Source organism: Rattus rattus, chromosome 2 (genome assembly GCF_011064425.1).
Source record: "Rattus rattus isolate New Zealand chromosome 2, Rrattus_CSIRO_v1, whole genome shotgun sequence".
NCBI lineage: Eukaryota > Metazoa > Chordata > Mammalia > Rodentia > Muridae > Rattus > Rattus rattus.
In genome coordinates, this window is record NC_046155.1 from 44,986,282 (window position 1) to 45,000,073 (window position 13,792).

General features: G+C 44.5%; 1 protein-coding gene across 6 annotated transcripts in view; it reads left to right on the top strand.

The window, feature by feature from the left end:
* Btrc (beta-transducin repeat containing E3 ubiquitin protein ligase) overlaps positions 1-13,792 on the top strand; it is a 165,070-nt gene that overhangs the window by 142,039 nt on the left and 9,239 nt on the right. For all 6 annotated transcript variants that reach the window (XM_032892065.1, XM_032892067.1, XM_032892069.1 and 3 more), the window contains 7 exons: positions 4,574-4,670; positions 5,294-5,431; positions 5,866-5,984; positions 7,721-7,970; positions 9,338-9,456; positions 10,747-10,857; positions 11,364-11,442. In XM_032892065.1, the coding sequence (XP_032747956.1) occupies positions 4,574-4,670; positions 5,294-5,431; positions 5,866-5,984; positions 7,721-7,970; positions 9,338-9,456; positions 10,747-10,857; positions 11,364-11,442 (913 nt within the window). The remainder of the gene's footprint in view (positions 1-4,573; positions 4,671-5,293; positions 5,432-5,865; positions 5,985-7,720; positions 7,971-9,337; positions 9,457-10,746; positions 10,858-11,363; positions 11,443-13,792) is intronic.

A 13,792-nucleotide genomic window follows, 5' to 3' on the forward strand; every position in this document is an offset into this window, starting at 1 on the left:
AAAGAACCAAAAAAAAAATAAAAAATAAAAAAATTCTGCTCTCTGGACGAAGTTGGAATTTTGCAGAAAGGCTGAGAGAGAACTTTTAAGGAAGGAAAGAGAGCTTTGAATCAGGTAGAAAGAGCCCACTCCTGCCTCCTCCTCTTCTGGGGAAGGTGGGGTTATTGTTCCTCCCAGACTGCAGTCTCCACGTCCATGTCTCACCACCTCTGTAATCAAAAATTAATTTTAATGCCCAAGTAGAAGTAAGCTATCAGAAAGAATGAAAAGTGGAATTTAGTATAAATCATTTGTTTCTTCCTAAAACTTGTGTCTTTAGATTTGCTTGCTTAATTATGAATTTCCTAAGGCCTTGTGTAGTCAACGACCTGAAAGACTTCACCAGTAGTGTTCCCTGAGCGCAATGGCACTATTTCATTAAAACTTCTTGAAGATATTTTTCTTTTTAGAATTTTGCCTTAGAGTATATCTCTAGAATGTCACTATAAGAAAGTCAGGTATGAATAATTCATTAAATAAGTTATTAAGTATATTTGATAAAAAATGATAATAGGCATGTGTGTGCCCAGTGACTGCCTTCAGAATTTACTTTTTTTTTTTTTTTGGTTCCTTTTGGGTCTGGAGTCATACACAACCTCAAACAGTTAAGATTACTAAGGGGAAGCTCCGTGTGGGCCATACGGCCTGCTTTTCCAAGAAGAAGGAAGGCGGCTAGGACATATGTGGCCACCCTCACTCAGCCTGACCCTGTCTCAAAACAAGTGTAAAAACAGCTAAGGGCTACAGGTGCCCTCACTGTGTATAAAGGCTTTGGGTCCAGTCCTGTAAGCAAAAAAAAATAAATAAATAAATAAATAAATAAATAAATAAATAAATAAATAAATAAAAATATATATACACACACACACACACACACACACATACATAGAGAGAGAGAGAGAGAGAGAGAGAGAGAGAGAGAGAGAGAGAGAGAGAGAGAGAAATAGATCACCCTTCCTTCAATTTTTCGTAAAATTGGTGGCTTGGCTCTCGTGCTTTTGTATCCTTGAAATTCATGGATTCATGAATGTGTTGACCTGAATACCCTGGTAAGCACTTCAGAAGTTTCTGTCCTGTGAGCTATTAGAAATACTTAAAAATCTTTGCTCTCAAATCCAGCTCCAGTCCAAATGCTAGCACATCCTTGCTCTTTGACTGTAAACCAGAGCTTAGGGTTATTTGTTTCTTTTTGTCTCCTTTCCGTTGTTTTTTCTGTCCTTCCTTAGGATGCGGGAAAGTAGAAACCGCCTTTGCTTAACTGCCCTCATACTCTGATCATTAGCATCTATGGCATTCAGAGACCATTATTCGCAGAGTCCAAGACCAGCTTTCAGAATGGAGCACATAGTTGCTTACTTGGTTAAGTTTCAAGGTGTCTGAGAAGATTTTCTATCTCTTAGGAAAGCAAAGAAACTCTCCTCCAGATAATTCAGGCCTTAAGTCTCAATTTTAAAAACTCAGTTCTTAGCTAAAAAGATTTCATGCCCTGTTAAGATACTTTGTTTCCGTTTGTCCTGTGAGTGATAGTGACTTTCATCATAAACGTTAACCTGTTCTGAAGGCGGGAGACACAGAACTGAGGTGTGTATATGTGTGAGTGCAAACAGAAAAGCAGACTCTTGTGTACGGCTGATCCTAACAGTGGGGTCTTTTATGTTGGTTATGAGGACAGTAATTAAAAACTATCATTGAAAAGATAGTTTTGGGGGGGCTTTTTTAAAAAATAACTTTTGTGGTGCCTGTAATCAAGCTGACAGTTTTGTACATGTTAAGCAATTTTTCTGCTCCTTAGTTGCTTCCTAGTCCACTTTCTAGCCTTTTGAAAGGGTCCTTGAAGTTAGAGCTGAGATGTATCCATGCCTTCACTATCTCTGTTTCTCTGCAGCCTCTGAACTCCCTCCCACTCTTTGCAAGTCATTCAGCTTTTTGACCAAGTTCCCTTGTCTTTGAGCAAATTGATACAATTTGATATAACTTGTTATTGTTCCATGAAGTGGTAAATACAGATACTTGTGTGCTCTGTGAAGGCGTTGGTGTCTCCAGGTGAGGGCTGTACCTCCCTTTTCTTTCATTGGCTTCTGCTTGGGTGGCAGTGGTGCTGAGACAGGCCTTGCTGTGTGGCCCGGCTTGTTCTCAAGTCTCCAGCCCCAGTCTTCTGAGTGCTGGGATTGCAGGGGTGCCAAATTCTCCCTTATTCAGAAGGAATAATTTAGAACCAATTTCTTATTTCCACCCTCTCTGCCTTCTCTCTTTCTAAGACAGGATCTTTCTCTGTAGCCCTGGCCTTGGAACTCACTCTGTAGACCAAAGCTGGCCTCAGACTCAGAGTCTCTCTTGCCTCTGCCTACTGGTGCTGGGGTCAAAGGCGTGTGCTACTATGCCCGGCTCATTATGAAGTTTTGAAGTTTTCTTTACCAAGCCCTCTGTTAAATAAAGCCTTTCTGTGCTGTCCTTGTCCCCGATAGGAGCATCTTTGAAAATACCTCCCGAGTCTTCTTCCCAAAAGTATACAAGTAAATACAGTCTTCCTAGAACAGTTGGAGTCACCAAGATTTAACTTCCACTTTACTGTTATATTTCATACCCAGATGGATCTGACAGTTTGCCCCTAGGACATGAACTTCACAGTTTTTTCTCTTAAATAACACTAGATAATGCTTTCTACTCAGTAATGGTAACTCTTAAAAGGATGATAAAAGACCACTTGGGAAAAGTCCATTTTCTTAATCAGGAGATCACATTTTATGATAACATCCTAAATTTAATATTCATGTCTGTCATTCATTCACGGTCTCCTAGGTACCAGGCGTTTCTCCTAGAAGCGACCCCCATTATCAGAGAACATGCACCAGAAAAGATTGTGACTTAAAACAGATACAGGCTAAGGAGCCAGTTCTCAATATCCAGTCACTCCTTTATAGCATCTTTGATTTGGAGAAATTAGTACATGTTTGTAAGGCATATAAAAGCAGTGGGATAAAAAGCAAGATTAGAGATTCATTTGAGTCCTATTATCTGAGGATATAGAGAAACTATCACTGGATGTGAGGGAAATCCCTTATAGAAATGACAAAGACTCAAATCTCAGGAATAGTGGGCACTGAAAAGCAACAGTTAAAAATCTCATCTGCATGCAAAGTGTTTATGTAATCAAACTGTTGGGAGAAGGGTGCCATTAATCCAGAATTATCTCTCAAAGTAGTTTGCTTACCCTTTATGTTAATATCTCCTATCTCACAGTCCTTTCAAAACAAAACAAAACAAAACAAAAACCCTGTTCTTTTCACTTCCCCAGTGCAAATGTTCTTTTCTGTGTTCGGATAGACATCAGAGCCAGCTACCTTCCTGATAGGAGACTTTCTCAACTAATTTTCAAGGTGTATAATAGGGAGAGGGCAGGGGAGAAGCTCTCCTGGAGACTTCGAACAATTAATTATATTGTAATGGAGCTATAGAGGCACAAGTGGATGACTGGCCCAGAGAAGACATGGTTTCTCTGGTGCCAGGATTGCACTCAGAGGCATTTCTGCCTGTCTCCCGTTTGCAGGGCACGGTGCCAATGAGACGAGCAGTCAGCGCACCACAGTGGGCTTTACTAGCATCACACCGTGTTTGGTGGGCTCTTAACTTCAGGATAAGGAATTAAATTTTTTACCCAGCAGGAAGTGATTGCCATTTACCTTTGTTTGTTTGTTTGTTTGGTAGCAGTCTAGCTTGGCTGTGAGCCTTTAGAAATGTGCTGTCGTAAGGAAGGGCACGCTAATGTGCTGCATGCCCGAGTCAAAGTCAGGAAATGGCATCTGTGTGCACGGCAGAGCACGCCTCTGAAAGCAGCCTCCTGCCTCACATATGATGCACCTCTTCCCTCCCTACTGTTAGACATGCATGCAGTCCTTTGTCTCTGTTGTAGGACCTGAACTGCCTCTTTTGGCAGTGATCAGGAATAGCCAGGGTGACCAAGCAGACAGCTAGCAACACACCTTACTCTGTGCTAAATAACATGAAGCTCGATCATGACAGAAGGAAGCATTTCTGTTACCCAGCATGCTAGGCGTCCTCTGACGCTGGCACAGCTTGACTCGGGCTTGTGCTAGTTCAGCAGCAGTACACTGGGAGAGTGGTAAGCTGCTGTGCCCAGTGAGCATCGCTCTGGGTTCAAGCCACAGCACCAAGGGAGAAAAGGCAATAGTTATTATTAACCAGAGGAATCACCATTATTATCAAACGATGAAGTCAGTAAATGTATAGAAGCCTAACAGACCAGCAAATGGGTTCTGAGTATCCTTCCGTCAGCCTAAAGCATCCCAGAGGGCTTGGTACTCTGACATTCTGTACTGGAACCAATGTTGGTCCAGTTCCTTAGATTCCATGTTAACATTTTGACAGAGGACTCCAAAAATCAGCTGACCATCGTGCCTTGCCAGACTCGTTAATGGAAGTTATGTGTAATGGTAGCTGAAATACTTTGTGAAAAGTAGAAAGCTGCTTATAAATGGATTTATGATATTTTCACTGGTCAATATTTGTTTTTTAGGGGACAATACTTATTCAAAAACAAACCTCCTGATGAGAATGCGCCTCCCAACTCCTTTTATAGAGCGCTTTATCCTAAAATTATACAAGACATTGAGGTAAGAATCGATGTTTCCAGACATTTGCTGAGTGGAAATGTATCATTAGTATGCTTAAGTTACAGTACTATAGAAAACCCATTAAACTTTTCAATGTGAATCAGCAGAAGTTGGTATCTTTACTAGAATAATGTTGATAAAGTACAGAAAATTCCTGACCAAATTTTGTACAGCTTTAAAACCTTTGTAGAGAAGGATTGCCACCTTCCTAAAACAGCAGTGTGAGTTTGCACTCTGACGCTGGTGAGCCTTCAAGAAAGGCCAGCAGCAGGCATGGATACCACGTGCCTAGAAGAACACTGGGCCTGCAGCCTTGCTTGGGGCCTACCTTTTAGCTTGTTGTTGTATGAAGCACATAGAGCAGTGGCTCTCAACCTTCCTAATGTGTGGTAGTGACCTCCAGCCATAAAAACTATTTTCATTGCTACTTCATAACTGTAATTTTGCTACTGTTGTGAATTGTAATGTAGATGTCTGTTTTCCAATGGTCTTAAACAACCCCTGTGAAAGGGTTGATGAAGCCCCAAAGGGTTGGAGACCCACAGGATGAGAACCCCTGCCGTAGAAAACTCACTGAGGTGCCTTCTTTCCTAATTAACTGTTGCTTTGGAACCTCCGTTTAGACAATAGAGTCCAATTGGAGATGTGGGCGACACAGTTTACAGAGAATCCACTGCCGGAGTGAAACAAGTAAAGGGGTCTACTGTTTACAGTATGATGACCAGAAGATAGTCAGCGGCCTTCGAGACAACACCATCAAGGTGACTGGACCCTCCTCACGGGAGGAGCATTGTTGGAGGAGGGTGACCACACTCACACAGCAGTCTGAAGCCTGGCCTTGGGTGTTGTTTCTAGAACATGAGAATCATTTCCCTGAAGGGCAAATGTCTGCTTCTCCCCACACGATCGTATGAATGCGTAGTCCAGGGTTGAACCCCCTTCTAGAAGTGCACTGATGGGAACTGTTGTTACTTTGGCCTTGGTAATTATAGGCTACCCTTCCACCTTGATGAAAAGGATAAGTTAGCATTAGAACTGAAGTCAACACATCCAGGAGCTTAGCTCAACCTGGAGGAAAGAATGCGGTCTTGCCCTCTCTGGGCTTTGATGTTGGGGATCACACATGTACAGAACAACAAGTCTCCACAGCACCCTATTATGACAGTGATCAAAAGGGTCTCGTTTGCCATCCTAGATCTGGGATAAAAGCACACTGGAATGCAAGCGGATTCTCACAGGCCACACAGGCTCTGTCCTGTGTCTGCAGTATGACGAGAGGGTGATCATCACGGGCTCCTCAGACTCCACCGTCAGGTATGGCCCTGCTACTCCTTTGAACTCTAAGCCTCCGATTTGTGTCACAGTGACTGCGTCTTGGTGAACTCAGTTCGGAAACTAAAGATAAGCTGTTAGCTTCCTGTCGGTCACTTGTCACTCCAGAACCAACACTTGATGTTGGAACCGTTGGGTAGATTTCTACTTTGGCACATTTAAGAAGCTACACACAGACTTTAATTTGGAGGAGCACCTGTCCTAGGAACTCCCCCTCTTTATGGGAAGCCTTGTATTCCTTATGGAGCTAGCTCACGGGAATGGCAGGAAGGGAATGAAGCCTGACTTTCAGGTGATTGTAACTGCGGGGCAGGCATGTGCGAGCTCTTTCAAGTGGATACAGGTGAGCAAGACCCGCTCCTTGCCAGCCCTCCCCTGCCATCCCCACAGTGTTTAATTGCAAGCTTTACTCTGGGAGGGGGCCCTCAATTTCCAGAGGCTCTGGTGATTTGATGGCACAGCCATTGTGCTGCTGGAGTCCAGTGTTGCTTGAGTTCAGGATTCTAGCGCACTGCTGGGAACCTGCCAGGGATTTCCCCTGAAGCTAAGGGTTTGCAAAGGTAACACACCAAAAGTCACTTTTGAAAACAACTGGAATAGACGGCAGTTATCTGCATTGTCAAATTCTCTAAAGTTATCCCTGTAAATAGGGATAGTGTTCCTTCTACTTCTAGGCACAACAGACACCCCCCCCCTTGCAGTTGCTGGCTCTTAACTCTTCTGCGGCCTTTGGGGTGCCTCACAGGAGCTGGAGCATGGTAGATGTTTAGGTCATTTACAGGATAGGGGAGAGATGGTGTTTGTTTTCTGTCTTGGCGGTTTGGGGATTGAACCCAGGACTTAGCATGCTAAATAACAGTCCACCTCCTAGCAACCTCCTAGCAACACTACAGCACAAAACTATCTTTCCAAAAGGAGGGTAAGCCGGGAAGGAGACACCCAATCAATGTGCAGAAAGAAAGCAATCGAGGCGATTCTATCTTGGCACAGTTCTCAAGCTCCGCAAGAGTCTCCACTGCCATGAAGCACATGCTTACTGTGGGCGGGAGGCCACTGCCATGAAGCACATGCTTAACGTGGGCGGGAGGGCTCCTCTTGATAAGCCTGCCCCTGAAAAGCACGAAAACGGATGGAGCCTTGGAATTAGAGTCTAAGGTAGAGAACTTAACGTTCAGGGAAGTAAAAGTCAAGTCCGCATTACTCAGTCTGTGGCGGAACATCATGGCCCGTGGATGCAGTGATTGGACAGATACTACTGCTGTTCCTTAGCAGGCTCCTGTTTCCATGTGCCTTCTGTATTGAATGTCAGTGTTAAAATAATAACCCAAAAAGCTGGGCCAAATTACTAGATGAGAGTGACTCTCATCCCTGAGCGCTACGCAGGAAGCCTCGCTAAGCCTGTCCTCTGCGTTGTTTCCTGTGTGTGCTCTACCTGGGGGATGCAGAGAAAAAGCACACTTGCCATCAAAGTGGGAGGTGAGCCAGACATGGTGGTGCACACCCTTAGTCCCAGCACGTGGAAGGCAGAGGCAGGTGGATCTCTGTGAGTTCACAGACATTCTGGTCTACAGAGTGAGTGGGGACAGCAAGGACTGCACAGAGAGACCCCCCTCTCTAAAACAAAAAGAAAGCAGGGGTGGCGTTGATGGTAAGCTCCATGGTAAAAGACAGGCAGGCATTGTCCTTCACGCCATCTGTCTCCCCGGTACCCTTTTCAGAGTGTGGGACGTAAATGCAGGGGAGATGCTAAACACATTGATTCACCACTGTGAAGCCGTCCTGCACCTGCGCTTCAATAACGGCATGATGGTGACCTGCTCCAAAGACCGATCCATTGCTGTGTGGGATATGGCTTCCCCAACTGACATCACCCTCAGGAGGGTGCTGGTGGGGCACCGAGCTGCGGTCAATGTTGTCGACTTTGATGACAAGTACATCGTTTCTGCCTCTGGAGACAGAACCATAAAGGTAACAACAGGCCACCTCTCAGGAGGTTCACAACTGCAGTAAGGAGTTTGTGTGATTGAGGACAGCTCTATGCATAAGTATTGTTGTAGAGTAATTTAATAATTCAATTCAAATTTTATCTTTTTTTTAAGATTTGTTTTATGTATATGAATACACTATAGCTGTCTTCAGACACACCAGAAGAGGGTGTCAGATCCCATTACAGATGGTTGTGAGCCACCATGTGGTTGCTGGGAACTGAACTTAGGCTCTTAACCACTGAGCCATCTCTCCAGCCCCCCAATTTTTATTTCTATAAACAATGGTTATGGGGCTGGAGGTATAACTTTGATTTTTTTTTTTTTTTAATCAGAGCTGAGGACCGAACCCAGGACCTTGCGCTTGCTAGGCAAACGCTCTACCACTGAGCTAAGTCCCCAACCCTGGAGGTATAACTTAATGGCAGACCACTTGTCTGGTGTGCCCAAGACCCAGCATGGAAAGATGACAGTGCCACAGATGGTGGCAATGACAGGAGCATGGGAAAAGGAGATGCTAGTTTAAGGTCAAGAAAATACATACTAGAGCTGAGGAAATGACCAGTGTGACAAAGCCCTCGCCACATAAGCATGAGAACCTGCATTCAGATTCCCAGCAGCCATGGGAAAGCCAGGTGCATCACCTCACATTAGTGGTCTTATTGCTCAGAAGGCAACGGTGCCCAGTCCCCAGTGGTCAGTGGCCAGCCATCCCAGCCAAATAGTAAGCTTCGTGTTCAAAGGCCCTGTCTGAAGAATAAGGTGGAGGGGCTCAAGGCAGCTCAGTGTTCAGACTGCTTTCGCCAAGGACCTGAGTTTAGTTGTTTGCATTCAGATAGTGGCTCAAAACCACCTGAGTCTCGAGCTCCAGAGGATCCAACTTCTGGCCCTGTGGATCCTTCCAGAGGATCCTTCCTTCCAGCTCACACATGATACACACAAACTCAAGCGTTACAATACACATAAAAAATAGCTCCAAAAAAAGTAAGGTAGAGGGGGTTGGGGATTTAGCTCAGTGGTAGAGTGCTTGCCTAGTGAGCGCAAGGCCCTGGGTTTGGTCCCCAGCTCCGGAAAAAAAGAAAAAAGGGAAAAAAAAAAAAAGTAAGGTAGAAGGAACTGAGGAGGACACTGAGTATGCACACACACGAAAGGAGACTAATTCATAGAGTAAGTCATTGGCACAGTCTCATGTGACAGCAGCCAGCTTTCCATTAGCTCTCCGGTGCTATGAATTAAACCTGGCTCTTGTTTTCCATTGCTGTTTCCTCTGTTGAGTCTCTTCTGTTTCCTGCTTACCTTTTACTGGTAGAAGTACCGATCCACTGCTCAGCTGTCACTCTTGTGTCTCAGGTGTGGAACACAAGTACCTGTGAATTTGTAAGAACCCTAAATGGGCACAAGCGTGGTATCGCCTGTTTGCAGTACAGAGACAGGCTGGTGGTGAGCGGCTCCTCTGACAACACCATCAGGTAAGCAGCCGCCTTCCCAGAATGCATCCCCACCACCCTTCTCCTTACCCTTTGTGCACAGAGCTCATGGTCTTTACCTGTCCTACCTTTGTAATCGGGTACGTCTCCTTTCTGTAGCTAGTACAGGTCAAAAGTCTGCCCTGCCAGAGAGGCAGCACAGAAAAGCCTTTAGGTGATCTGTTTCCTGCAGTTCAAAAAAAAAACACCACTGTTATTGAAAACAGAAAGAAAACGAAGGAGAAACGTTTGTTTCTCTGCTAGAAATCACGTCTTTTTGTTTCAGTACAGCAGTTAGGCTGGCTTTAAACAGGAAGGTTACAGCTCCGTATACTTTCCTTGTACTTTACCCTCACAAAGATGAATGGCAGAGAGATGGTTAGGATTTGGAAGTTTTCATGCGCCCTCTCCTTTCCCTAAACACCTGAGGGAAGGTAGAAGAAAGGTGGTCCTGCTGCACATCAGACCCGCCGTTCCTCTAGATCTCTGGGACTGAGCAATGGCTGCAGAGCTGTGGCCTGTCCCTGCCTTTCTGTCAGTGAGGACTGCTCTGCACAGTGGGGACAACTGCATCCTCCTGCCGAGATGAAGGTGCTGTGTTACTGGTCTAGGTCAGCCAGGGATACATGGAGAAACCTTGTCTCAAAATACAAACAACAAAAAGGACGTGGTTTTAGTGTTTTATAAAGTATAGTGTTTTAGCACTGTATAAAGAATGGTGTTTTGAAAACAACTGCTTTTGAACTTAAATCACACATTTTTCTGCCCACATTGTATGGCAGATAGGAAATAAGTTATATTGAAAACAGTATATCTTTGTGTGAGTGATCTTTGTGAAATTTTAAGATATATTTTTATTTTATGTGAATAACTGTGTTGCCCATGTGTATGTATGTGCCCACATGTGTGCCTAGGGTCCAAGGAGGTCAGGAGAGTGAGTTGGGAGTCTCTAGAACCGGAGTTATGGAAGATTATGAACCACCACGTGGATACTGGGAGTCAGAGCTCTTAACTGCTGAGCCATTTTTCTGGCTCCCTTTGTGAATTTTTAAGGATATATGAAATACATTGTAATATTCAAAGCTTAGAAAAGAATCCATGAGCCAGCGGTGGTGCTCACTTCTAATCACAGCACTCGGCAGAGGCAGTGGCTCTGAGTCTGAGGCTGCCTGGTCTGCGGAGTGAGTTCAGGACTATAGAGTAAAACCCTACCTCGAAAACCCAAAAAAATGGAATAAAAGGAAAGAGAGAAAGAATCCATGGAAATTCACTAGACTCAATTTCCTCTTGTAGGCTGTGGGACATAGAGTGCGGTGCATGTCTGCGAGTGTTGGAAGGCCATGAGGAATTGGTACGCTGTATTCGATTTGATAACAAAAGGATAGTGAGTGGGGCCTATGATGGGTGAGTTTGCTAACAATATTCTGAAACACATCTAAGAGCTCAGTGGCAGAGCATGTGCAAGGCCCTGGGCTCAGTAGCTAGCACCTGCCTTCCCCAAGTCTGTGTCTGCATTCTTCCCAGTTTACAATTCTAGATGACCCTTCCTTAGCTCTGAAAGTTGATGTACACTGTTGCTTAATTGCTATTCACCACCTTTTGCTTACTGTTTTCTAAATATTCTTCCCAGTCATTTTATTGTATTTGTATTGATTATTATTTTTGCTATTTGATTATGTATTTGTCTGGTTTGCCCTATAAAGCAAAGAAACAGACAAATCCACAGTACCGGGCCAGGCATATAAAGTGGATATTGTAAGAGTGAGAAGCCTGTCTCCAGACAGAGAAGTCACCTGACTCCTGTGAACTCCAGCCACGCTGTATTCACTGCCCTGGCTTTTTGCTTTTCTTTCTTGTGTTCCCTTAAGTTTGCTTTCAACTAAGATTTTTGTCCCCTTTTTGATCTTTAGAAAAATTAAAGTGTGGGATCTTATGGCTGCTCTGGACCCGCGTGCTCCTGCAGGGACTCTTTGTCTACGGACGCTTGTGGTAAGAGCTTTATTGTTAAAGGGGGCTGACAAGCAGGTAGGGGAAGAAATTAAATGTTAATGTGCTGTAGAATATAGATCTGGATTTTATAGTTAGACTCTCACAAAACCTACTAAATGGGAAGGCAACCAATACATGACAGTAAACTATGCTTATGTAGTTAGCACCTTTCCTCCAGAAGTGCTTAGAGACTGGCTATGGAGAGGCCTGTGGCAGCTGCTAACAGCTGCACAGCACACAGCTCACACACAGCACAGGAAGTGAATAAGAATTCTGTATCCACCATAAGCAGCGGGATGCACTGAGGGAGAGAATATAATTACCCAGATTGGAACCTGTCCAGGATCTAAGGACCTGAACACCTGTACTTGCAAAATGTACCCTGGGCTCTGCTGGAACCCCTGGCCAACTCTCAGTCCCGCATCCCGTTCAGTAGGCAGTGCCTCGAGCACCTTCAGTCCTCTTTGTTCTCCCTTCTATGCTGTGTTTGAACATCGGATACTTGGGGGGGAAAGTGAGTCAGAAGGAGAAATGTCACCCTCCAATTCTCTGTTTGTAACAGGGCCTCATTGTGCAGCCCTGGCTGTGTTGAAATTGCAGTCCTCTGCCTCCATTTCCCTGGTGCTGGGATTATAGGCCTGCATCCACCACAGGCTTGAAAGCATAGAATTCTTTGCCATGTTATAAGCCAAAGATTCAGATTAACAAATGATTCTTCAGTTAGATGTGTGTGGGTCTAGAGTAAACAGGTCTTTTTGAACAATTCAGATAAAACATTAAAAATCCAGTGTTCTCAATTCTGATTCAACATGGAGGAAGTTTTAGTTCTGGTGAAAAGGGATACTTTTTGTCTTTCTTGGATTTAAAGTACACTCTTAAGGTGGATATGGTGGCGCACACGTATGTAATCTCAGCATTCAAAGGCTGAGGCAGGAGAATTGCCATGCTCTCCAGACAGTTACAATTAGATGCAGTCTTTGACCAGCACATGTGCTTTGTCATGTGTCTGGAATCCAGACATGAAAAGTGAGGTGAGAACACTGAGGCTCTGGGCTAGCCTAGGCTATAGAGAGAGCCTATCTTCAAAAAGAAACAAGCTTTTCTATAACTTCAGAACTCAGAGGCCTAAGGGAAGAGCATCTTGAGTTTAAGACCAGCCTGAACTATGTACAAGACCTGTCCCCTAAACAAAAGGGTAGCAGCAACAACAGAAGGTTTTCACCTTACAGTTCAGAGCCAGGTGAGGTGGTGCTTGCCTCGGCACCCTACCTAGCCATGGGGAGACGGAGGAAGGTGATCTGAGTTCAAGGTCAGCCTGGTTGACATTGAATTCCAAGCACCTCAGACTATAGAGTAGGACCCTGTTTCAAAAGATATAACAACAATAATAATAAAATTTAAAACTTTGATGTGTATATGCCAGTAAAACCATAGAGTGTCTCCATGTACATAGCAATCCCTTCATGTTTTACTGTAGCCCACCTTGTCCCCAGTCTCTGATAAAATCCTGGCCTGCCTGTTTTATATAATCTTGGTTAGTTGATACTTTCTAGAGTTTTATGAAAACAAATCATATAGTATGTACTTTTTTATACCTATCTTCTTTTTTCTTCTCAAACTTCCTGTCAAGTCTCCTGTCATGTACACTCAGTCATGTATCTAATGGTGATCTTAAACCTCTCATCTTCCTGCCTCTACTTCTGGAGTGCTTGAATTACAGGACACCACCACACCTAGCGTATTCCATCCTGTATGGTAGAACTTCCTGTGTGAGAGGCAGGCTGTCAGCCGACTGACTGCTCCCTCAACCCCACCTGTGTCTACACTTAGGCAGAAATCGTTAGGGTTTGCCCGGGTTCATATGGACCACGTTTTACCCATTCACCAGCTGGTGAGCCGTAGGGTTATCCATGTTTGCCTCGACAAATAAAGTGTCAGAGACTTTACTTGGAGGGATTTGGTTTGGTTTTGTTGTTATTTTGCACAATTCTGGGAAAAGGTGAGAATGGGCATCAAAGCCCAATGCTCTAGATTCTGACCCAGCAGTCAGGGCCTGAGCCCTAGGGAGGAGTGAAATATGCAGAGCCTGCATTCAGTATTTCTAGAAATGGCCTGTTTGCCAAAGTAGTTACCATGTGAAGTTACCATGTATGTTCCATAGTGCACAGCACACTGTCTTTCATGGATCTGTCACCTGTGTCTTAGGCAGATTTATGCTGTGGAGAGAGAGACACCATGACCACAGCAACTCTTAAACAGAAGAATTTAACCCCAGCCTGCCTACGGTGTCAGGCGTCGTCCATCTTCATGGTGGCAGGTATGGCAGGCCTGGTGCTGGACAGGTTGAGAG